Genomic DNA, 26073 nt, shown 5'->3' with positions numbered 1-26073 from the left:
TCACATCGTGGTCTCTTCCCATTCCAGCTCAACATCGCCTGCAAAACCAGGACCAACACGTGGACTGAGGGAATGACGTGGGTCTGCTTCTGTGCAGTGTGTGGGTGTGGGTGTGTGTCTACTTACCTTCCATGGCATCCAATGAGTCCATCTTCTCCAGGGCGGAGTAGTTGACGAACCAAATGGACTGGCTGTTTCCTTTACTGCTCAGAAGATCTAAGGTACTCTGGTACAGGAACATGTACTGGGCCTGACACACCGAGAGATTCACAAGTCATGTTTCATCCCAAGATTCAAACCATAAACATCTTGCGCAGCCCCGGGACAAGTCCCCAATCCTGTATAATATCCTGCATGAAGTCTTAACAGCAGGCACCGGAGGCAAATTTGCAGTTTGTGATATTGGGCTACACAAATAAAACTGAGCGTGAGGTTCGTAAAGAACCGTTTTAACACTTAAAAAGGTCGGTTGCCAGAAAGCGGAAGTGTTGTTGGAACTAACCAGATTCTGCACCATGCACATCCTCTCGCTGCGCAGCTCGGCCACCAGGCCGTACACGTCCACGAAGTCGTGATCGCCGACGTGCTGGATGAGGTGGTCCAGTGCGATAAACACGCCCGTCCTGCCCACGCCGGCACTGAGAACCCAGGGGGAGAGGACGCGCGTGTGAATATCCAGCCTGACACAGTTTGGTGTTAGATTTTGTGATCGGCAGTGGACTCGGAGTCACCATGACTCTTAAATGGCAAAAGGAGCTGCAGCTACAAAAAATTAAAGTGGTGAAAAATTATGCTACGCCCTGGAAAGTCAAAAACAGCATTTGTAGCTTACTTTTTTTTTATGGATTTTCCCCCTTTTTCTCCCCTGTTGTATTTGGCCAGTTACCCCGCTCTTCCGAACCGTCCCGGTCTCTGCTCCGCCCCCTCTACTGATTCGGGGAGGGCTGCAGACTACCACAAGCCTCCTCCGAAACATGTGGAGTCGCCAGCCGCTTCTTTTCACCTGACAAGTGAGGAGTTTCGCCAGGGGGACGTCACGCGTCGGAGGATCACGCTATTCCTCCCCAGTTCCCCCTCCCCCCCGGACTGGCGCCCTGACTGACCAGAGGAAACGCTAGTGCAGCGACCAGGACACATCTGGCTTCCCACCCACAGACACGGCCAATTGTGTCTGTAGGGACACCCGACCAAGCCAGAGGCAATATGGGGATTTGAACCGGGATCCCCTGTTGGCGACTCCACATGTATCGGAGGAGGCATGTGGTAGTCTGCAGCCCTCCCCGGATCAGCAGAGGGGGTGGAGCAGCAACCGGAATGGCTCGGAAGAGTGGGGTAATTGGCTGGGAACAATAGGGGGAGAAATCCAAAACCAAAAAAAAGAATCCCAACTGAATGTAGGTTTGGAACCCTTTCAAGGCCTGGGTGTTGTGTCGAACTCCGCTTCCCCGTTGAGATGTGCTTCCCCCTAGACGGAGTTCGATACAACACCGGGACGCTTGCTCAACCTTACCCTACGCTTAACTTAACACTTACCTTAACCAATACCCGTTTCCATGCCAACGCTTTCGTCTGGCTAGGGGGAAACAGATCTCAATGGGGAAACAGAGTTCGACACAACACTGGAGCTCGCTCCATTGAGTGAATGTCCATCCAAGATTAACTTCTTTTTTTTTTTTACCTTTGTTTCTATCACTCTCCCTCTTTTGCCTTCTTTGCCTCCTCCATCAACGGGGTTCTTTTTCTTTGCTGGGTAGAGTTTCTACTGTCCCTTCGATTGTTCCACCGTCCACCATTTCCGCTAGTGGGGGTGGTGCCCCATAGCTACTGGGGGAAACAAAAGCGCTATCCTCTGCTTATATTGGTTGCACAATGGCTGACACACTTCCTTTGTGCTGTAAATCGAGCCTTCATTTCCCGCGAGATCGAACCCGGTGGCAGACAGAATTTAGTTCCCCATAAGCCTGAAAGCGAGGCTTATAGGGAACCAATCTAAACGCTGGTGGTGTCATTGTTCTACAGCCATTACACTGCGCAATCAAGATTTACTTCAGAATGGTGAGTTAGAGCAAGAAAGTTGTCTATTGCCGCTTTAAATTACAGGCTGTTCATTATGCAGAACAGTAACGTACCAGTAAAATAGATGTAATACAATTATGATGACTGGTAATTACTGATTAATGTAAGAGAAAAGCACTATTTTATGTAAAATAGTATATTAGTATATAAGATGCTATATTATAATGATATGTTGACCATAATCTATATCAGACACTAAAATTGGATAAATTCACCAATCATGTTGAACCAAACAGTATTTTGAGTCCTTCGTCGGAGGAATAGATAATATTAGCTGTTAAACTTCAAAATAAGGTAAAAGCTGAATGTGGTGCTATCTTTACTGTGATTATGTAACGCAGCAGGACATTCAATATTCACCTCGTATTCCAGTTTAACAGCTAATTACTAGTCATTCCTGTGACACGAAGGATTCAGAATACTTGTGTTTGGGGCGTCCGGGTAGCGTGGCGGTCTATTCCGTTGCCTACCAACATGGGGATCGCTGGTTCGAATCCCCGTGTTACATCTGGCTTAGTCGGGCGTCCCTACGGACACAATTGGCCGTGTATGCGGATGGGAAGCTGGATGTGGGTGTGTGTCCTGGTCGCTGCACTAGCTCCTCCTCTGGTTGGTCGGGGCACCTGTTCAGGGGGGAGGGGGAACTGGGGGGGAATAGCGTGATCCTCCCACGCACTACGCCCCCCTGGCGAAACTCCTCACTGTCAGGTGAAAAGAAGCAGCTGGTGACTCCACATGTATGGGAGGAGGCACGTGGTAGTCTGCAGCCCTCCCCGGATCGGCAGAGGGAGTGGAGCAGCGACCCGGACGGCTCGAAAGAGTGGGGTAATTGGCCAAGTATAACTGGGGAGAAATACGGGGAACCCCCCCCCCCCAAAAAAAATACTTGTGTTTGGTACAATGTGATCTGTGAATTTATCCTACACGCCGTCTGATCATCTATTACTCAGTTATTACCACTCATCATCGTTCAGTTACATCCATTTTACTTTTATATCACTTGGTTATTTCTGTGTAATGACCTGCCTGTACTTTAAAGGGTTGCCCACGTGTTTTATTGTTAAGTAGAGTTACACCATTTTAAAACACACAGGTCGTCACTCTTGGCTAGAATGACTCCGTCTGATCTGTACCTGCAGTGCACCACGATGGTGGTGTTGTCTTGTCTGTTGGCTCTGATGGCTTTGACAAACTGAATGAGCGTGCTACTGGACTCGGGGACTCCATGCTCAGGCCAGGACGTGTAGTTGAAATGTTGAACCACCATGTAGTCCCCGTGCTGCGTGCACGCACAGATACGGACACCAAAAAGCAAAAGTTTAATTGTCAGAAGTGTTACTATCGGAGCTATTTTCACTATTGTGTTGTAGTTTTTCACAGTGTAAATTGTGTGAGTGTGTGCGCGTGTATGTGGGTATATTAACTTGATTACCCTTTCTACTTTTAGCGCTCTGACGGTCCAGTCAGGGTAGACGTCCTCTGTCAGCTTGGTGATGATGATGTCGCCAAACACAGTCACTGGCTTGTTGTCCTCTGGCCAATACTGGTGACACCGAATCTGAAATGTCACACACACACACACACACACACACACACACACACACAGAAAAAACATCCTCACACATATATATGCACAGTGACAACAAATACGAGTGGCTGATATATTCCTACTACAAGAATCGAGACACAGTGGAGTATCCATCCATCCATCCATCCATCATCCAAGCCGCTTACCCCAACCGGGGTCGCAGGGATGCTGGAGCCTATCCCAGCAGTCATTGGGCGGCAGGCGGGGAAACACCCTGGACAGGCCGCCAGTCCATCACAGGGCCAACATACACACACACACACATTCATGCCTAGGGACAATTTAGTACGGCCGATTCACCTGACCTACATGTCTTTGGACTGTGGGAGGAAACCGGAGCCCCCGGAGGAAAACCCACGCAGACGCGAGGAGAACATGCAAACTCCACACAGAGGACGACCCCCAAGGTTAGACTACCCCGGGGCTCGAACCCAAGACCTTCTCGCTGTGAGGCGACCGCGCTAACCCCTGCACCACCGTGCCGCCCCACTGGCGTATCAAACTGTCTAAATGTTGTCTCCAGCAGTGTTTTGGAATTGCATTACATCTCAGGTGACGTACCCTGCCTTTCTCGTAACACTGTGTGAGCATGGTGATGGTGCGGGTTCCCGTTTCCCATATCATTCTCCAGAAGTCAGCAACCGTGCCGGGGAGAGGACCTTGGGTGGCTATGAACTCATTAGGACACAGATAGCCCTATCAAGTGGGGATACACAGAGAAAGGGGGAGAAAAAGAGAGACAGACAGTAAAAACCTCCAATTACAGCAAATGGGTATAATGACTATGACTGGTGCGTAGCCTCATGAGGACTTAAGCAACAGCATCCCTCCAGGTTAGCCGTTGGTATCTCAGTGAATTGTAGCTGGTACTTACTGAGATGAAGCTGGCGTTAATGTAGTCAGAGCCCGGCATGCCTGGTTCAGACAGCAACTTCACTCGGTTGTTGTTATCTGGACACAGTGTAGACGGAGGTGTGCAGTTAGATGTGTGAAAAAGCAGCTATGTTCTGTATGTGCCAGCCATCCATCCATCCATTATCCAAACCGCTTATCTGCTCTCGGGGATGCAGGAGCCTATCCCAGCAGTCATTGGGTGGCAGGCGGCTGCCAGGCCATCACAGGGCTGGCCGACACACACACAAACACACACCTATTCACACCTAGGGACAATTTTTTACGGCTGATTCACCTGACCTACATGTCTTTGGACTGTGGGTGGAAACCGGAGCACCCGGAGGAAACCTACGCAGACACGGGGAGAACATGCAAACTCCACACAGAGGACGACCCCCAAGGTTGGACTACCCCCGGGGCTCGAACTCAGGACCTTCTTGCTGTGAGGCCACCGCGCTAACCACTGCGCCACCGTGCCGTATGTGGCAGCAAATGTAATAATTTCAGTGTCGCACTGCAGAGTGTTTATGCCTGACAGAACAGCGTTGAAATTATTTCATTCATTTTACCCGTTAGACTGCAAATATAGAGACAACCCCAAAGCTGATGTTCTGTCACATCTGGGCAGGTCTGCCATTAACAATATGTGCTGAATCCTGGCTCCACTTACAAGGTTTGATGTTGGTGAAGCGGTTCTTGGATCGGTTCCAGGGCAGGTCAGCATCTGAAGTGGCCAGGTCCTGCAACAGCTTGGGAAGCTCCTGGAGAGGAGGGGTCTAACACGTGTCAGTGCTTCCACAAAGCAACACGTAAACACACAATACATTATACACACACACACAAAAAGGAAGCGCTTACACCGAACTCTTCCTGAAACTTGGCATTGTCATTGGTGCACAGATCCTCCACATGCTGCAGGAAAGACTTCTTGTTAATGGGTCTGGTAAAAGGGCAGGGGAGGAAGAATGGGAGGCGGGAGAGAATTTGTGTGTGTGTGTGAAAGAGAGAAAGAGGTACAAAAATTCCATAAGCAAGAGGTTATCAACTGCAGAATTATTCCAGAGTACTTGATGCATTACTAAGCAGAACAGAGGGTACAGAGTGCGGCCTGTGTAGTCGTACTCTAAATATTGAATGACTTACTTGAGTGATTTTCTGTAGCTGAGAAGCCTTGGGGAAAAAAAAAACCAGAAAGCAACATTAACCAATGAGAAACAGAGCCGTTGCTATTGCATAACTAATGCCCCTTTCCCACCGCATGGTACCGGCTCGACTCTACTCAGCTCAGCTCTACTCGCTTTGTTTGGTTTCAATTGGGCAAAAGTTAGAGCGAGTACCTGGTACCGGGTACTTTTTTTTTGGTACCACCTCTGTCGAGGTTCCGGGTGAGCTGAGCTGATACTAAAGGTGACATGAAAATACCACTATGAATAAATAAATACATAAAATATAAATAAATAAACATATATTTATTTTATTCGTTTTATTTTATTTCTATTTTAAGAGATTGTTTATTTTTAAATATAAATACATATGTATATTTATTTATATTTAAATAAAATCTTATGAAATAAACAAAAATATTTAAATTTGAATAGAAATAAAAATACATATTTTTATTTATATTTATTTAAATATAAATAAAAATATTTACATTTAAAAATAAATAAAATATAAATGAAATGTATTTATATTTATTTAAATATAAATAAAATCTGACCACTGATTGGTCAGAGGGAAACCGAACAACTGTTTATTATCAGGAAATGCCAAAGTGAGTCTTATGAAAATTGTATTACAGTTGATAATCCATCCATGTAAAACATTTTTGTTGTCAGTGAATCTCTTAGTTACACTAATATTGTTCATGTGACGCACACATTTAGAGTTGGTCTTGTTGATTTAAAAAAAATAAAATAAAACACTGGTGTGGGACGCTGGTAGAGAAGTGAGGAAGAACTTGTCAACACACCCACAAACGACCAGCGGGGCTTCACCGTGAGGGGGCACTATCTGCAGTGGAAAACCAAATCCCAAAAAGTAAAGCGAGTAGAGTCGAACAGAGTAGAACCGAGTTGAGCCAGTACCATGCAGTGGAAAAGGGGCAAAACATAACAGCCGGGGCAAAACTGAAACCATCATATCGTCAACGTCTCACCTAAATAATCCCAATCTCCAGTGAGTTACCGTATTTAAATCCAGGACGGTTAAATTGGGCCTCATTAAAGACAATACCATGTCATGTTTATGCAAATGAAGGTAACCCATCATTACCCTGCCCCCTTACTCTGTGAGGTAACTCTCAGGGACCGACTTTGAGGTTTTGTGCCAGGAATGTGCAAATGGAAGCTGGGTGGAATGAGGCGGCGACAGAGCAGAGCTACGGGTAATATTTCTAAACTGTGCACCCCAACACCACTGTGCTTTCTGGGTAATTTCAAGATAATGAGTTGGTTAACAAGTTAAAAGGGTGTCAAATGAAGCAGCCCCAGCATTGCCCTGCTGTCTCTTTCAGAGAGAGCAAAAGAATACACTACAAGCAATGAGTGATTAAACAAAAAATGTTCCACATTCAGCCCAGTTTGCCCCCCCCCCCCAAGAAAAGAAGATTGAGCAGTGGGTCTTCCCCAATCTCTGACAAGATGACAACACTAACAAACTACACAAACGGCAGACCCCCCCCCCCCTTTTCTCCCCAATTGTACCCGGCCAATTACCCCACCCTTCCTAGCCGTCCCGCTCGCTGCTCCACCCCTTCTGCTGATCCAGGGAGGGCTGCAGACTACCACATGCCTCCTCCGATACATGTGGAGTCACCAGCCGCTTCTTTTCACCTGAGGAGTTTCACCAGGGGGACGTAGCGAGTGGGAGGATCACGCTATTCCTCCCAGTCCCCCCGCCCCGAACAGGTGCCCCGACCGACCAGAGGAAGCGCTAGTGCAGCCACCAGGACGCATATCCGGCTTCCCACCCACAGACATGGCCAACTGTGTCTGTAGGGACGCCCGACCAAGCCGGAGGTAACACGGGGGATTTCAAACCGGCGATCCCCGTGTTGGTAGGCAACGGAATGGCAGACTTAAGGTGATTGTGACACTTATCGATGGATGAACGGCTACCTACAAAGCACAGACAGATGGCACACACTAAAACGGCAAAGCCCAACTTACTGGATGACATATATTTCTTTCCGCCTAAAGAAGAAGGAAGAGTACCTGCAGGGAGAGAATGCCGAGTGAGACAGAAGCAAAGCACGGCGCCGGCATTCCTTGTTAGGCCTGTCAGTGTACACGTGTGTGTTAACAGGCATAGTGCAAGCGTAGCTGAGGTATTGTGCGATATTTGTACTGTTGAAATGATAGAAAAGGACAAGGGGAGATGAGTATTCTGACTGTCCTAAATATAAATACAGTGGTGTTAATTTTTGCATATATTATATTCTCTAAAGTCACAGAAGAAAACTAAGGACCCCGGAACAACATGCAAGATTCAAACATGCAGACAAGCAGTCATAGAAATGCTGCCCTAACACCTATCTAACTGAGACAAAGCACATTCGCAGCCGATCCCAGCAGTCATTAGGCAGCAGGCGGGGAGACACCCTGCACAGGCCGCCAGGCCATCGCAGGGCCGACACACACACATTCACACCTACAGACAATTTAGTACGGCCGATACACCTGACCTACATGTCTTTGGACTGTGGGAGGAAACCGGAGCACCCGGAGGAAACCCACGCAGACACGGGGGGAACATGCAAACTCCACACAGAGAACAACCCGGGACGACCCCCACGGTTGGACTACCCCGGGGCTCGGACCCAGGACCTTCTTGCTGTGAGGCTACTGTGCTAACCGCTGTGCCACCGTGCCGCCCACAGTTAATTATATGTTTTTGTCAAAACATTGTGTTTGCTCTTTTCCGATCCAGATCACGTCTCTTGCTAATGTACTTTATCCCTCAGGAGTCATTAGACTTCATCTAACTAAATCTCAGACATCTGGAGTAGCCTAACCTGTGTGATGTCAGGTACAATGAGTGAGACCTGCAATGACTCAAACTCATGTACACACGCAAACATAAATAAATTATACATACATACATGCAACACACACACATGCACACCAACTAACCGGTTGAGTTTCTCCTCTTTCAGCTCCAGGTCAGCCACAGCAATCAGCTGGTCCAGTTTATACTTGGTCTCGATGATCTCTGCCTCTCTTGGAGAATAGGTCCCACCTTCCTTCTTATGCTGATGGATCCTAACATGTGACGACAGACATGTCAATCAACCATGTTGTCATAGCCCTTGGGTCAGAGGTGAGGCAGGATTCAGTGAAACGTGTGAAAATGCATGGGCATATCCGCATGGCGGCTGTCGTACTTGACTGAGGCGCAGATGATGACGATGAACAACACAGCCAAGAAGAAGGAGAGGAGAACTCCCAGAATGATCTGTTCATCTCTGGTCAACAAGCCGTCCACTGGAGGACGAGAGAGAAGAAAAAGGGGAGAATTCACCAAACCACTCTGTCGTTTTTGTTTTGGGTTTTTTTTTCCCTCGACAGGAAGGAATGAAGGCGTTCACCTGCAGTGATGACGTGCTCAGAGTACTCCGAGTCTGTGTACTGGCCCTGGATGTTGGTGGCTCGGAACTTAAACCTAGCGGACACAGACAGGCAGCAATAGCAGCTATTGTCTGTAATAATACATGTTGGTTTCCATTGCCCTGTGTATGATGTGCTCCCCGTGTGGCTTACTTACACATAGACGGTGTTAGGCTTCAGGGGTCCGTTGCAGAATTTGTCAGTATTCTCTTGTTCCATACAATCATCGTCCTCGCCTATGATGTACGTCTCTGCCCTGAGGCCACTGCGTCGCTCTTGTGGAAGGCCATCTCCAGAGACACTGCGAGTATCCCTCATAAAGCTGTGTGTGTCTGTGTGTGTCTCCCTCTTCCCCATACATAGCGGGTTGGGGAAACCCTCATCCGTCAGGTAGGGGGTGGGGTAATGAAGAAAGGCGTTCTTCCAATTGGTGAGATTTTTACCGTCCTTCACTGTGACGGGAAGGAAAGTTAGGTAGCGGAGTTAGCGGTTTAATCTTTACTGAGATTTTGCTCCTTGGTTTTGGCTTCTCTCTCTTTTTGTGTGCTCGGGGAACAATGGTGCAAACCATATTATACAGATAGATTTGTAAATTCACACTAACCGTATATAAACACATGGCTTTTACAACTAGTAGTGGACTAGTAGCATTTACAAGTAGTAACAAGCAGCCCTGGCTGTAGGTTAAGAAAGTTAAACTAAGACTAATAGTCATCAGTGTTTATTTGGACTCATACCCCCTGATTCAGCTACGATGACCTGAATGTGTCTGATTGGTCCATTGTCGTCGCTATAGAAACAACCAGGCATGCGGATGGTGATGCTCCTGTGGGTTACCATGGCAACTCCACCACGACCCAGTGCTGCCTGGGGTCTTTGGGTTGGCTTCGCTGGGGCTGTAGCACACACACGGTTGAGCGCACACACACACAGGTCAGTTATGTGTTTGGATGTGTTCTTTTTGTTATTTATACAGCACTGAACAGTCACCGCGACATCTATATGTCCAAGCAGCACAGATTTAAGCGTGTTCTGTTCTTTATCTTACATCTACGACATTAATACAGGATTGACTTCAGGTATCGAGACTTGCACAGTATTGTACTGTGCAGCGGCAGCTCATCATCTGCATTTGTGCTGCAGCACTACAGCAGGATATGGAAAGCTAGTAAAACCAGCAGCATAGAAAGGCTTGTTTGATGGCTGCACAGCTTGAAGGATAGTACTACCTTTGATCCCTGTTGTTATCTGGACCTCTGGGCTAGGTGGGCTTTTACCAGCCCCGTTAACAGCCGCGATCTAAAAGCAGATGAAACGGATAGCAAGAGAAGACATATGAAGGAGATGGAGACACAGAGAAAAGGTTGAGTGGAAAAAAAAAATACATGGTCCTCCGAGCTGGTAGAGGTCACTGATGGTGTGAACGGCTGGAGGGAATGAATGGATCTGAGGAGAGTATTTGTTGACAGTTGCTGTAGGGTCGGTGAACAGTGAGAGTGCGAGTGTATGCGTGTCTGCCCCTCACCCGTATGCTGTAGTTGTTTCCTCCCTTCAGGCCATCTATGACAGCGGTGAGAGTGTGATTCTGGTTTTGGATGACACTGAGGCGGTTAATGGTCATGACCAGCTGACCGTGCTGGTAGACCTGCACCAAGTAGGCGCTGATGTTTCCATTGGGTTCCTCTGGCGGGGTGAAGGTCACAAATACGCGGGTCACTTCTTCTGGGATCACTGCCAGGGTCACGTTCTTGGGTGGGTCTTTGGGTTCTGGAGGGGCAGAGTGACAAAGGAAAAGAAGGACTTAGGTAGTTAAGTGGCGGAGGGGGGAGTGAGAGAGAAAGAATTCACATCTTGGGCGAGCTTTTCCTCACTCACCCTCCTCCAGGGTTCTGATGATGGTGGGCTTACTGGCCTTCCCATCGCTGACAGCATCCGTTAGTGAGCCAGTGAAGGCTATGACGGTTACAGAGTAGAGGGTGAAGGCAGTCAGGTTGGTCACCACCACAGTCTTCAGCTCCCTTGGTGCTCGGACCACCGAGTGGTTCACAGCTGCATCATCCAACTGACAAAACAGCAGAAACACAATCAGACCTGTGTGTATGTGTTTGAATGTGTTTGCGCAATTGCAATAATTCAAAGGCGTTTTGCACTCTCTACATAGGTCCCCATATGTTGAGCTGCATCAGGAGCCCTTGGGAGAAAACCGCTCAGACCAGGACAGACGGCATCATGCTGATTTGTGCCACAATACATCCTTCTGTGTATTACACGTCATTGGCTAAATGTGTTTAAGTATGATCGAATGATGCTCACAGAAATGATGTGGACTAGATAAGATGTGGGCCCCGAGAGGACAACAGGAGCATCCCACTGGATACGGAGGCTGTTAGAGGTGGGGGTCACTTTTATGTTGCGGGGAGGAGCATCAGGGTCTGAGGGGAAGAGAGAAAATTAAGAGGACTCAAAGCCTGCATGTGCATATGAAGTGTTTTTATTTAAACCCCCCCCCCCAATAACGGACAAAAAAAAATGTTCCCACCTGAAGCCAGGGTATGTGCATAAATCCAGGGCGTCTGTTCCCCTACTCCTGCATTAGTCAGCGCCGCCAGTCTGAATCGGTAGCGCCTGAATTTAGCCAGGGACTGGAGCTTGACACTGACATCCGAACCGTTCACTGACACGACCACTTGTGAGTCCACGCACCACGATGCCACCTCCTGCTCTGGGTGAAGCTCTGCAGTGGGCTGGGTGTCTGGTTCACATACAACGGCCAGCAGCTGTGCGGTGATGCGGTACTCTTTGAGCATGCCCGGAGAGGAGAGCGGGGGAGCCCACTGAAGTGTCACGCTAGTGGGTGTGACCTCAGAAACGTTTATGAAGTGAGGGACACCTGGTACTTTATGGGAGACAGAGGGGTTCGGTGATATAGTCTTGACACAATAACTTGTATACTGAGCAGCACTTATGTGAAATCATCCAAAATACCACACAATACGTAGGGTGAATTACCGGACTCGGGGTGCGTAAAGGCGCTGCAGTTCATCTGGTCCCCTGATCCTGCAGAGTTGACTGCGGTCACAGTGAACGTGTACTCGACGTCGGGTGACAGCCCCGTCACTGTGTAGTTATTTGTGAGGGCTTTCTGCATGTTTGGTTGTGTGTCCAAGTCGACCAGAATCTGATAAAAGAGAATTTGCCCGTTGGGGTTGGCCGGAAGGTCCCATGACAGATGAATCGAGTCCCAGCCTGCTCCCGAGCAAGACAGATTCCCCACTGCATCGGATACTATGGAGGGGATGAAAAAGAGAGATGGAGGGTTCTTACACAGCCCGCTGCAATTTTCAAGGAATTAATAAGAAATGACCACACCATCCGGTATTATTAATTAGCACACGGAAGACTAATCATTTAAATGACTGTCCTAGGCTATCCTGAGCAGTTCTGCACTGGTCTCTAAATCGCAGGTGACAGTACATTTTAAACTGAAGGCAGTGGAAAATCTGTTCATCTGCCGTTGGCCATCCTGCAGTGATTTTATTTCATCTATCGTAGAGAATATCATTACCAGCGCCGAGATGCTTTACTGCTTAACTCAATTTAATTTTCCATTATATCCTTTATGACCGCCATACTCCTTGTTTTACAACACGCACCTCTATTCTCTGCTAATATGACGACACAATTCTCACCGAGGGAATCAATAAAACGTATCTTGTTACATGCCAATGGCAGCATTAATGAACACAGAAAAGAAACTAAAGCCTGAATCGGTGTCTGTTTCTGCTGGGAACAGACGGCGGGTACCTGACTCGTCGGTGGTAAAGGCGACAGGGCTGCTGAACTGGTCTCCGTGGCCTACTCGGGTGTAACTGCAAACGCGGATCTCGTAGGAGGTGTGGGGCCTGAAGCCTGATAAGTGTGCTGTGGTCAGTGGATCAGAGGCATTCTACAGACACACACAGAGCAATACGTTTAAGCAGAAAAAACACAAGAGAATGACTAAGACTAAGCATGGAGACCAAATAATCTAGTGATGAACAAGTGAAGCGTGGAGCGGTATTTTACTGTAGTAGATAAAGTCCCTCAGACGGACTCTATCAGCATCCACACACGGTGAGTGCGAGTATGAAGACAATAGGTTACCGTTGACTGGTATTTGGGGTGTGAAATTAGCGGTACCCTGGTGTGTGACCGTGTGTTCATGTCAAGTGCTTCAGTGTGTTTGTGTGTGTGTGTTGTTGTCATGGCAGACTCTGGTGTGTGAAATTAGGGGTACCCAGTGTGTGACGGTGTTTGTGATGAGCTCTTGGATCCAAAAGCCATAGTGTGTCACTATTCCATTGGGCTCTAGGGGAGGCTCCCAGCTCAGCCAGACAGAGAAGGCCGTATGGTTGTATATCACCAGGTGCCGAGGGGGGGACATGGGGCCTGAGGCACACAGAAAGACAGAGCAATGGTAAGGAAGATAGACAGACTTTTTTTTTTTATTGGACCCCCCCCCCCCTTTTCCTCCCCAATTGTACTTGGCCAATTACCCCACTCTTCCGAGCCATCCCGGTCGCTGCTCCACCCCCTCTGTTGATCCACGGAGGGCTGCAGACTACCACATAGTGTGTGGGAGGTTCACGCTATTCCCCCCAGTTCCCCCTGCCCCCTGAAGAGGCGCCTCGACCGACCAGAGGAGGCGCTAGTGCGGTGACCCGGACACAACATACCCACATCCGGCTTCCCACCTGCAGACACGGCCAATTGTGTCTGTAAGGACATTCGACCAAGCCGGAGGTAACACAGGGATTTGAACTGGTGATCCCTGTGTTGGTAGGCAACGGAATAGACCGCTACGCTACCCGGACACCCCCAGACATATTTAAATAAACAAAAACCATCATGTTAGGATGTCAGCTAGCATGCAAGGGTGTGGAATTATTGTTGAGGGCAAGTAAAGGAGATCCTACTCCAGGGAAGGCTTTAAAACCAACCTGACTCATCAGTGTGAAGCAGCAGCAGGAGGGCGGGCCCTGAGCCTTTTCGCGTCGCCGCAGTGATAGTGAGGTTGTAAGGTGTATATGGAAGCAGGTGGGTCAGGCTGAACGAGGTGTTGGGGCTGTGCGTGGTATTGGAACCTCCAGGGCCGAACAATGTGAGGGCGTACTCTGTAATTTCCCCGTTGGCCTCTAGGGGGGGCTGCCAGACCACAGAGATAGAGGAGGATGACAAGTTCCTGGTGGACACAAGCATTGGAGCAGAGCTAGGAACTAAAGACAGGCACACAACACACAACACACAACACACAACACACACACACACACACACACACACAAGAACTTGGAATCAATACATAGCTACAGTCAAGCATTGAGATGTGTTAACTTCTAGAATCCTTCTCCCTTGGTTTATGCTAACACATGCACATAAACTCACGGTCGTCATCTGTCCTGAGGTGCATCGTGCTGGTGTGGTTGAGGGCAGGGCCTGCACCAGTTGCCGGGGTAACAGTGAACACGTAGGGGAAGTACTTTCTGAGTTTGGTGAACAGGAACACAGTATCGTTTGTGGTCTTTTTGATAGTCTTGTTGACCACAGTCGGCCCTAGGCTGGGTCCGAGGTTACTGGGGAGGGTGCCAGCCTCCTGCAAGGTAAGCAAGTAGAAGGGACGACCATTTGGCTCCTGGGGAGGGTCCCAGCTGACGATGATGGCCGTGGAGCTGAAGATCTGAGCAGTCAGGTTGTGGACCGAGTCACTGGGCACTGAGGATTAAGACAGCGAGAACGGTGTTACCTCTTTTGTGTGCCAGGCACAGCACAACTGGTTAAATGTATCTGGGTTCATTGTGCAAGCCAGTGAATTAGACCATCAATCAAACATACACATTCTGACACTCGGGGTTGGGGGGTCTATTACACCATAATCACAGTCAAGAAACAGTCAATTATGTCATAATCACAATAATCATGATCATTGCCTCTCATTGTCACAAGCAGTCATAATCATTGCTGTTCACATTTTAAATTACACAACCAACAAATCAAGACTGTTCGACAATTCTATGGCTTGACAATCAAATATCAACAGAGGAAATATAGTGGAATGGAACAGTAGAAACTCAAACCAATGAAATGTTTTATGAAGTCAGACAGCCCACTCAAAGCAATGGAGAAGTGTTTTGGGGGGTTGGACAGAAAATACTCATCCTGAAGACACCCAAGGTCAGAGTTCATCCTCTCAGACCCTCCGCTAGTAACCAGTTGTGCAGAAGGCACTAAGCCTCATGGAACACAGAACAGACAGGGGAGGTAAGGGGGAAAGGGGTGAGGTCAGGAAGTGGATGTAAGGGGGGAGGGGTCTGGTGTGTGTGTGGGTCTAAGCCCAGGGGAGTGAGCCCCTGCTGGGCTCAGCTGTGCGGGGACAGCCAGGGTGCTCTGGAGGTCCGGTGCTTGGCAGAGAGTGGATTAACTAGAGCACAGGCAAAGATACAGAGTCGTTACAGGCAGTACTCATTCAGAGACAGAGAATACACAACGGTCAAAATGTACCAAACATATCTGACATGTGCCAAAACTTACTGAAGCTGGCCACACCATTTTTCCCCAAAATCACATAAAAACAAAGAGATGATACATGTCTCATGACAGCTTAATTTAAATGATCAAAATAAAGAATGGAGATTAACTGAATAATTAATATATGCAGATGATGGTAAGCATCGGAACAGGACAAATATTTGCAAAATACCTGTTCTAGTTCTGTCAGTATAACCCGATTCTTGGTTGTGAGTAGCGACCACAAAGGATTGTCGTCTCTTTTATTGTTACTCATCATATAAATAATAACAAAAGGCTTCTGCCAAATGCCTGTCAAGTTCAGTTTGAAAGCGAACGTGCCCTCTTTCTCTGCAGACTACCTGTGACACTTTGCAGCTCTCTCCTTGTTGAGTAAAAGGAAATACAAACTGGTTGTCTCTGAGGTACAGAGTCTCAAGAGGACGAAAAAAGAAGCCAGTTTGTCAGAATGACAGTTATCTCCTTTCACTAACAGAGCGGGAGTTAAGCATTCGGCCACAGAGTTTTTATGTAATTTTATCAAGGTCAAAGGTTTGGGAAAAAAAGTGAGCAGACTTAGCCCGACCGAGACAGTCTGTGTCTCAGGGGTCTCACCTGTCCTATCATTGTGTATACTTCTATGAGTATGATGCACTGTTTTTTTTTTATTTGTACATGTGCATGTTTATGTAGATACGAAGACAGGAAGTCCCCGGATTACGAACGAGTTCCGTTTTTCAGTCTGTTTGTAAGTCGAGTTTGTATGTAAGCCGGAACAGTTTCCGGTCTGTTCGTAAATCGAGTTTGTATGTAAGCCGGAACAGTTTTCCGGTCTGTTCGTAAGTCGAGTTTGTATGTAAGTCGGAACAGTTACGTACAGTTCACATCTAGTGTCAATTAGTCAAATGTTTATCTTAGTACGTAGTATATATTTTACCTAAACGTCATAAATAATGCAGTAATAATAATAAATGTAACTACATTACAGTATTTATAATTGAGAGAGAGAACGTGTATAGGTTTGAAAACATTAAAGAAACATTTCTCAAACTGTTTATGCGATCCGACTTAAAATGGCGATGACGGCATGGCGTTGTTCTCCCTCGAGCCGACGAACCGCCTAAAACGCAAAGTGTTTTGAGCACCGTGCAAAGTTGTCCATCCATTCATTAGTACGAACCATTGTGTGTAACATGATTCTTTTTTTGGGAGGATTCTCCCCCTTTTCTCCCCAATTTTATCCGGCCAATTACCCCACTCTTCCGAGCCGTCCCGCTCTCTGCTCCACCCCCTCTGCTGATCCGGGGAGGGCTGCAGACTACCACATGCCTCCTCCCATACATGTGGAGTCGCCAGCCGCTTCTTTTCACCTGACAGTGAGGAGTTTCACCAGGGGGACGTAGCGTGAGGGAGGATCACGCTATTCCCTCCAGTTCCCCTTCCCCCCTGAACAGGTGCCCCAACCGACCAGAGGAGGCGCTAGTGCAGCGACCAGGACACATACCCACATCCGGCTTCCCACCCGCAGACACGGCCAATTGTGTCTGTAGGGACGCCCGACCAAGCCGGAGGTAACACGGGGATTCGAACCGGTGATCCCCGTGTTGGTAGGCAACAGAATAGACCGCCACGCCACCTGGACACCCAATTTTTTTAAAATAATAGCCTTTGTGGAGGTTGGTTCATAAGTACGGGAGTTCGTAACCTGGGGACTATAACTGTGTTTGTTTGTGTATGTGTGCATATGTGTGCGTGTCTGACTTACCGTCTTGGGGTATTATCAGGGTTAGGGGCTGGCTCTGGACCCCTCCATCCCCCTGTATGGTGCTGGAGGTCATCCACAGGGTGTAGTTAGTGCCCCCTATCAGCCCGGTTAGTGTGTATGAGTAGGTCGAGTCAGGAGAGGAGGGGGCAGATAAGGTAGAAACTGGTACCCTCTAAGTAGAAAGAAAGAGGCACGGGAGTGCTTTTCTTCACTGGAATCAACACAGTACATTATATTACAAACCTATTTGCTTTATATTCTCCTCCTCTTACCTGCTGTACAACGGTGGTGTTATCGGAGTAGTAGATGGTGTAGTGTACTATAATTCCATTGGGCTCATTGGGTGGGGACCACAGCAGAGTGACAGAGGAGGTAGTCACATTTGCAAAAGTCACATGCTGTGGTGGATCAAACGGTGCTGAAGTTATACAAAGGACAAAAAGAGAGGGGTTTTGCCATCATGACACGGGCTTGCACTCATTCACACTCATAGAACTGATTTAAAATTTTCGTTATATTTTTATTGATCACTAAATGGTTTATGGTCAAAAATATATCTCTGACCCTCTTTTACAGTAGGAACCCTCTAGACCTCTCAGGTGATCAGGGACTAACACATTCTCATCCCTTGGCGTCATACAGTATATTAATGCTATTGACTCCATTTACAAAGCATCACTACACTGACACGGAAGGGACCCCCCCCCCTATTTATTTTTTTTACCACTTTATTGATCCCCATGGGGAAACTCTTCCTCTGCGTTTAACCCATCCTAGCTGTGTAGACAGGGGCAGTCGGCAGCCGCCGTGCAGCACCCGGGGACCAGCTCCAGTTCGTCTTGCCATGCCTTGCTCAGGGGCAGGCAGGAGTACTAACCCTAACATGCATGTCTTTCTGATGGTGGGGGACACTGCAGCACTGGGAGAAAACTCACTGCAGACACGGGGAGAACATGCAAACTCCACACAGAGGACGACACGAGATGACCCCCCCAAGGTTGGACAACCTCGGAGTTCGAACCCAGGACCTTCTTGCTGTGAGGCGGCAGCGCTAACTGCTGGGCCGCCGTGCCTTGCCGCGAGCCTTTGGCGATTGTACAGAGACGTGGTGGGTGTTCCACAGCCTCCAACGTGGAACTTCTGCATCAGTATATCAACGCTTTGTCAACAGTATCAATACATGACGCCGTGGGATGAGAACAGGCTTTCTGCGACAGGTCTGCTTATATTTCCAAATGAAAACAAAACATGGTGACGCAGCATTTTGCTACGATGCTGCACATCTGGAACAAACTTCCAGAAGAGCTGTGACTAGAGTCGCCACTTGTTCATTAAAAAAATAAATAAAAAAAAGGCTAAAAAATTGTCTTCTTGCCATTGCCTCTGGCTAAATTTTCTGTCTGTTTTAAATTTGCATGGTAATTTATATTTACCTTTTTTTATTCTAACACTTTATTTTTTCCACATTTTCTGTTTTTTTCCCCTCATTTTTACTAAGCAGTCTTATGGTTACTGTGAATTGCCATGTGGATGAAATGTGCTACACAAATAAAGCTTGCCGTGCCTCGACAAGATGATGTCCATTACACAATGCATCACTAAATGGAGCGATGACAATGAAACTTTTTTGGCTCCCCCCCCCCCTTTTCTCCCCAATTGTACTTGGCTAATTACCTCACTCTTCTGAGCCATCCCGGTTGCTGCTCCACCCCCTCTGCTAATCCGGGGGAGGGCTGCAGACTACCACATGCCTCCTCCGATACATGTGGAGTCACCAGCTGCTTCTTTTCACCTGACAGTTAAGAGTTTCGCTGGGGGGGGGGGGGTGTAGCGCGTGGGAGGATCACGCTATTCCCCCCAGTTCCCCCTGAACAGGCGGCTTCCCACCCGCAGACACGGCCAATTGTGTGTGTAGGGATACCCGACCAAACCGGAGGTAACACGGGGATTCAAACCGCCGATCCCCATGTTGGTAGGCAACGGAATAGACCGCCACGCCACCCGGACGCAATGAAATATTTTCTATGCTTGAGAAATATTGCAAGCTGTCACTGTGAGACAAATAAACATCTATCTAGTACCTGCATCAGTGGTAGTAAAGCTGATGGATATCAGTACCCCTCCATTTCCCAGTCTGGTCCAGCCGGAGATGGAGGCATTGTAGTTACTCTCCGAGTCCACACTGACGACCACAGATGTCCCTGTCACATTCTGCCACATCTCTGTTGTCTCATTCCTAACACAAGAGGGCGATGGTTGTTAACGTTGTTCTTTAGTGTATCCATACCCATGGAAGAGCTGATTTTTTTATTCCTCTTTAAGATATTCAGCAGGGAGACAGTGGGTACTCACCAAACTCTAAGAACATAGTAAAGTATGTCTGAATCGGCCTGGAGGGGAGCATTCCACGACAGCTCGACCTGGTAGTCGGACAACTTCCTGGCGCGGAGAAACTGGGGGGACGTGTCGGGGGCTGCTATGTGGGACAGACACTTTCCAGTTGGTATAAAATTATCAATCTCTACTAGACTGGTGGTGAAGTATTTCAAAAGATACTTCTCTTGGGTCCGGTTTAGGAAAACAGGAGCTGAGAAAACTCATGAGAAATGTATCAGAGAGTGATGTGATTATTGCCCTGAAATGAAAAAATAGGTCAGCTGCCCCACAGTGATCCCCTTGTTTGCACTTGTCATTCAGGAAGGCCTAACAACAGATCAGGTACCGATGATGCAACAGCCTCGCGTTCGCTGCAACGGAGAGAAGAAACTGAAGGAGGATAAGTACCAGAGGAAAGTTACCCAGACAGCAAAATGAAACTGGGCCAGATCCGGGCCGGATGTGTCACAGCAACTGGTGCGGATCCGCAAAACAGATCCGGCCCAGTGTCTTTTTGCACAACGGGCCAATACTTTAGGAGGCCACACTCTGGCCAGAGGCGGGGGGGGGGGGGGTCTATGGGCGGATGTGATTCCAATGCGGATCTGCCGGATTGTGGGCAGATCCGGCCCAGTGTCAGGTGCTATGAGGGTAGATTCAATCAGATCCCCTTTGAAGCCGATCATTACATGATCCAAGCAGTCACCTGAAACAGTAAGAAAACACACACATACACACACACACACACACACACACACAAAACCTCCCCCCATTCTCACCGTCCTCCAACGTGGTGATGTTAAGCAGCTCACTGCTGTAGTTGCCTGACCCGGCGCGCGTGTGCGCCTGCACCATGACGCGGTAGAGTGCGTACTTCCTCAGATGTGCGATGTGGATGAAGTTGGTGGGGGAGGTGAGGTTGAGGTAGTGAGTGGAGTTCCAGAGCTCCAGGCTGTACTGGGTGATGATGCCGTTGGGCACCAGCGGGGGACGCCAGGTCACGTTCACCTCGCTGGGACTGATGGACTCGTAGGAAAGGTCGTATGGCGGACTGCCTGGGACTGGAAACAAGGGAGACACAAACGGGATGTTGTTTCACTGACACTAGACCATGGACATCTAAAATGGCATGTTTTTGTGTAGCTATTTGGGGCGGGCGCATCTCCAAGCGTACCGTCTTCCCCAGACAGCACACGTAGAGTTGCTGAGGACTGGTTGCCATGCCCGTGACGCGTGTAGGCCCTGACAGACACGTTGTAGTAGGTGAAGGACTTCAGGTTGGTCAGGGTGGCTCTGCTAGAGGAGGTGTTCAATGCGCCAGAGTAGAACTGGTTCTCATAAAGGACCTCGTACTGTCGAATCACCCCGTTGGCTCTCTTGGGTGGAAGCCAGGTGAGGGTGATGGTGGAGGGGGTGGTCTCTACCTCTACCACAGCCAGCTCCTCAGGAGGGGAGTCAGGCTCTATGAGGGGAAGGACAGTGAAGTGGGAGAGAGATTGGAGGTTATGGAGCATATTCTCTGTATGATTAACAAGACCGAGAGGGGTTCACATAATTGTTTGGTCTTATGCGTATTTTTTTTGGGGGGGAGGGGAATCCCCCCGCTTTTCTCCCCAAGTATACCCGTCCAATTACCCCACTCTTCCGAGCAGTCCTGCTGTCTGCTCCACCGCCTCTGCCGATCCGGGGAGGGCTGCAGACTACCACGTGCCTCTTCCGATACATGTGGAGTCACCAGCCACTTCATTTCGCCTGACAGTAAAGAGTTTCACCAGGGGGAGGGGTCACGCTATTCCCCCCAGTCCCCCCCCCCCGGGCAGGTGCCCCGACCGACCAGACGAGGCACTAGTGCAGCGACCAGGACACATACCCACATCCGGCTTCCCACTCGCAGACACGGCCAATTGTGTCTGTAGGGACGCCCGACCAAGCCGGAGGTAACACAGAGATTCGAACAGGGATCCCCGTGTTGGTAGGCAACGGAATAGACCGCCACGCTACCCGGACATCCCCTGACCTTATGTGTTTTGTGATACACTGTTGTGTACAGTATGTTTTGTGCGCACCGTCCTCTGTGGTGAAAACAAAGATGTCGTCTTCGTCAGACAGCGAGCTCTCCCCTACAGCTGTAGACGCAGCCACACGCAGCTTGTAGCCCGTGTATTTGTCCAGTCCTACAGGAAAAACAGAAAAACAGGCGTTTAGCAGCTGACTTCCATTACAGTGAGTGCATGTGTCTGCATACATGTGCAATAAACAATACTGTGTGCAATAAATGTTCCTGATTCCCGATACACAAGCTTGTGTATTTATGTAATTTTTCACGTGTTGTACTCCATGTACAAGACAAATGGTGAGAGTGTGTACTCTACCTGTCAGCAATATGCTGGTTTCGTTGGTTACCCTCTGCAGGACCTCACTGCTATGAAGCTTGAGGCCGTAGACAGTGTAGTGTGTGATCTGTCCATTGGGGTTGAGGGGTGGCAGCCAGCTCACCAAGATGGAGGTAGAGCTAATGTTCTGGTAAGACACACCCAGCACTGAGCTGGGGACTGAACAACACAATATAAAAGCATCAGCAGAACTGACAGTAAAAATACTAGCAGTTTTAGATTGAGAAAAATCTACTGATGACCTCATCTGATCTATAGATGACGACTACTTTGAGTGATAGCTGACCTCTTACCCTGTTCGCTAGTTTTCTCAGTGATGTGTGCAGCGGGGCCTTCTCCCACTGTAGTGGAAGCACTCACTCTGAAGGTGTACTCAGTGAAAGGACTCAGGTCTGAAACCAGGTAGGACAGCTCCTCGGACAGAAGGTCAACCACCTCTTCTTTCATCAGCACAGCTGTAGAAAACACACACACAGGATTTATTAGTACTAAATTTCACCTCTATTATGGGTCCACGAGACCAAGCAAAGCCATGCCCGTTAGAAGCTGAGTGATGTTAGTGCTCTACCTCCAGGAGTACCAGAGATTGCTGCAGCGCGTGTTGACAGACTCTGCTGGCCGCCGCTGTGGCCTGTAAATCCCACATCCCTAGTGGAAAGGCGGGTTTGGCCCAGGGTCATAGTCAGTGGGGAGGGGTCAGTGGTCCTATCCTCAGTCTGCGACTGGTGGGTCAGCCAGGACAGGGATGTGGCAAGGGGCACAGAGGTTAGAGAAAGAGGAGTGGTCCCTGAGACCAAGGGGTCAGGGGTTAGTGTGAAGGCAGGGTCAAGGTCAGTGCTGAAGGCCATGCTAATCACACCGGTTCCGGTGGTGCTCAGGCTCTCAGAGACCACAGGGTTTGAGGTAGCTTTATGGTCAGGGTCTGGCTGAGGGTCAGTGTCAGAACTCCGGTTAGAGCTGGCGAGGGCAGTTTGTGTGAGGCTGGAAGCAACCATACTGGTGAGCAGCGTGCGGTCAGAAACGGCAGCTGTGAAGGCCGGCGGAGAGGTGGTCAGGCTGAGGTCAGCTGATCTCTTACGCCGCTCTTGATTGTCATCGAGAATGGGAGGAAGAGGGGTCTCTTCATACAAACTGGTCTCGTCCAGATTCTTAGGAAAAAAATCAAATTTACACGAGACAAAACAGTCTAATTAGTAAAGTTTAGCGCCGTTACTGCTAACATCATGGATACTGTAAAGTACGCAAGATGAGGGCACAATTTGCAATTACAGTCTGGTTTGATGCAGATAAATATTTCAGTCAGACTTGAGCTTTCATCATGTATTGTAGCAGGAAGCTGTGAAATAACTACACAGTAGCTACGTAAAGTTGAACGTCTTCATATGAATGTCCCTACCAGCTTCCCGGTGAGGGTGATGTCCTGCAGGAGAGCATCCCTGGCCAGCACCTGCAACCTGTACTGGGTGATCATACCATTGGGTTGGGCAGGGCTTCTCCAGCTCACAAGAATAGAAACTGAGTCTTCAGCCACCGCCCTCAAATCCTGTACTGCACTGGGCGCTGCATGCACGCACACACACACACAAAACACAGTAAAGGCACAAAGAGAGGACAGACCCACATTGAGAGAAAGACACACTAATTTTTACAGTAAATATTGAAAAGCATGTGTTCTGAGCCTCAGTCGTTCGAATGGACTTCATCTGAATGCAGGGCCGGATCTCCGCATAGGCCGACAAGGCCCAGGCCGAGGGCCCACATTTCCGAGGGGGCCCAAAATTGTGGGGGAAGGGGAGAAATATAATATATTTTAAAATTATTATTATTTTATTAGTAGCATTTTTTTAACATATCAACAATTCCTATGACACTTACACGCCAAATAAATATATGTCTATCAATCAGGAGTAACTACTATTCCATAAAAAAAAATGACTTTCATACTTCCTTTCCCAAGCTGTCTCTCTCTATTGGATGTATTAAATCAAAAGTGCAGCACTCAGTAGCTTATTATTTCCTCACACAAGCAACCTACCGGGCATTACATGGTATTAACTGTAGCCTATTGAATACTTATTTAATTATAATGAATTATACTTATTTACTAGTCCATAATTAATTAATTGTGTTATTGCACTCTGTGCGTGCTCCGTCTGTATTCTGTTATATTGCATTTACTTTTCATGTTGGTGGGGGTGTGAGGGTGGGGGGCAAAACGGAGGCGAGGCCTAGGGCCAATTAACGTCATGATCCGGCCCTGTCTGAACGTGAAAACCTTGGTCTTCCTTACCTTCTGCAGGTGTGACGACATCAATCTGTACCTTTGGACCCACCTCTCCAGCGGATTTGGCTCGAACTGCCACAGAGTACTTAGTGTAGGGGTTCAGACCAGCGAACACGAACCGCAGGTCTGCTGTGCTGTTCTCGTAGATATATCCTGGAATAAAGACAGACGAGAAAATAATTTGAGCGTGGGCTTACCGGTAAGCATGTACAACCATCAATGCAGAATCTGATTTGGTGTCTGTTTGTGCGTATATATACACGTGTGTGTGTGTGTGTGTAACCTGTGGGTCCATAGAGGTACATGACATAAGTGAATCTCCCTGTGACAATGATGGGTGGGTCCCAGGAAAAGGAAATGGACTTTGATGTAATGTTCCATATAGAAAGGTTGTGAGGAGGGTCCTCTGGGGCTGCAACACACACACACACACACACACACACACACACACACACACACACACACACACACACACACAGTCTTTTTCCTATGGACACACTGGCAATCTTCAAATGCAAATTTTCTTTTTCTTTTTGGACCCCCCCCCTTTTTTTTCTCCCCAATTGTATCTGGCCAATTACCCCACTCTTACAAGCCATCCCGGTTGCTGCTGCACCCCCTCTGCCTCCACCACCTCTGCTGATCCGGGGAGGGCTGCAGACTACCACATGCCGCCTCTGATACATGTGGAGTCGCTAGCTGCTTCTTTTCGCCTGACAGTGAGGAGTTTCACCTGGGGGACGTGGCACGTGGGAGGATCATGCTATTCCCCCCAGCTCCCCCTCTACCCCCGAACAGGCTCCACGACCGATCAGAGGAGGCGCTAGCATGCCTTTTAAACAGTGCAGCTAGCCCAGTGACTGGGACACATACCCACCTCCGGCTTCTCACCTGCAGACATGGCCAATTACGTCTGTAGGGACGCCTGACCAAGCCGGAAGTAACACGGAGATTCGAACCGGCGATCCCCGTGTTGGTAGGCAACGAAATAGACCGCCACGCTACTCGGATGCCCAAATGCAAATGTTGTATTCTACCTTAGTAACTGAGATACCGGGAGGATTTACTATAAAAATAACTGAGGCCATTTGAGAACATCTGACTTGAAATACAGCAAGGCTGCAATTTCCTGATTCTGTTTGGACCTGATTCTGTATGGACCTGATTCTGTACGTACCTGATTCCGGCATGCGGACCATAGTGGAGGCTATCTGGCCCTCTCCGTCCGAGGTGAAGGCAGACACCTCAAAGACGTAGGCGGTATAGGGCCGGAGCTGATCCACTCCAACCGATATGGGGACGCTCCAGGAGGCTGCAGGGGGCACGGCCGACAGGGTGATGGGAGGAGAGGATGCAGTCACCTCCGACGGGCTGGGTGTCCCCCGAGATAAAATATCAGCTGCGTCCTTAGCACATAAAAATACTTCAATTATGGACAACATATACTGCAGAAAAACCAAACGCACAAAATTCAGTGAATTTCTCAGTTGAAAAGATGTAAATGTGAAAGGGCAGTGATGAAAAACCGATAGTCGGTCGGTGAAGACACA

The 26073-nt window shown here is 48.4% G+C and overlaps 1 protein-coding gene across 1 annotated transcript in view; it reads right to left on the bottom strand.

Moving 5' to 3' along the window:
* The window catches only part of ptprq (protein tyrosine phosphatase receptor type Q), a 49296-nt gene continuing 23223 nt past the window's right edge, over positions 1-26073 (bottom strand). The window contains exons 24-63 of the mRNA XM_056282490.1: positions 25701-25929; positions 24807-24935; positions 24530-24676; positions 23636-23799; positions 22808-23387; positions 22533-22694; positions 22219-22398; positions 21913-22020; positions 21021-21308; positions 20626-20907; positions 19823-19943; positions 19552-19706; positions 17743-17888; positions 17471-17642; positions 14587-14913; positions 14145-14420; positions 13442-13593; positions 12970-13111; positions 12175-12450; positions 11705-12061; positions 11479-11597; positions 11041-11227; positions 10691-10932; positions 10395-10464; positions 9903-10061; positions 9323-9617; positions 9147-9220; positions 8943-9042; positions 8692-8820; positions 7729-7773; positions 5702-5728; positions 5417-5498; positions 5229-5319; positions 4539-4615; positions 4226-4360; positions 3509-3634; positions 3210-3355; positions 503-638; positions 127-250; positions 1-38 (exon numbers count right to left, since the gene is read on the bottom strand). Coding sequence (XP_056138465.1) covers positions 1-38; positions 127-250; positions 503-638; positions 3210-3355; positions 3509-3634; positions 4226-4360; positions 4539-4615; positions 5229-5319; positions 5417-5498; positions 5702-5728; positions 7729-7773; positions 8692-8820; positions 8943-9042; positions 9147-9220; positions 9323-9617; positions 9903-10061; positions 10395-10464; positions 10691-10932; positions 11041-11227; positions 11479-11597; positions 11705-12061; positions 12175-12450; positions 12970-13111; positions 13442-13593; positions 14145-14420; positions 14587-14913; positions 17471-17642; positions 17743-17888; positions 19552-19706; positions 19823-19943; positions 20626-20907; positions 21021-21308; positions 21913-22020; positions 22219-22398; positions 22533-22694; positions 22808-23387; positions 23636-23799; positions 24530-24676; positions 24807-24935; positions 25701-25929 — 6795 coding nt within the window. The remainder of the gene's footprint in view (positions 39-126; positions 251-502; positions 639-3209; positions 3356-3508; positions 3635-4225; positions 4361-4538; positions 4616-5228; positions 5320-5416; positions 5499-5701; positions 5729-7728; positions 7774-8691; positions 8821-8942; positions 9043-9146; positions 9221-9322; positions 9618-9902; positions 10062-10394; positions 10465-10690; positions 10933-11040; positions 11228-11478; positions 11598-11704; positions 12062-12174; positions 12451-12969; positions 13112-13441; positions 13594-14144; positions 14421-14586; positions 14914-17470; positions 17643-17742; positions 17889-19551; positions 19707-19822; positions 19944-20625; positions 20908-21020; positions 21309-21912; positions 22021-22218; positions 22399-22532; positions 22695-22807; positions 23388-23635; positions 23800-24529; positions 24677-24806; positions 24936-25700; positions 25930-26073) is intronic.

This window comes from Lampris incognitus, chromosome 6 (assembly GCF_029633865.1).
Source record: "Lampris incognitus isolate fLamInc1 chromosome 6, fLamInc1.hap2, whole genome shotgun sequence".
Lineage (NCBI taxonomy): Eukaryota > Metazoa > Chordata > Actinopteri > Lampriformes > Lampridae > Lampris > Lampris incognitus.
Note: the sequence above shows the minus strand (reverse complement) of the source record. Positions and strands in the feature narration are given on the sequence as shown.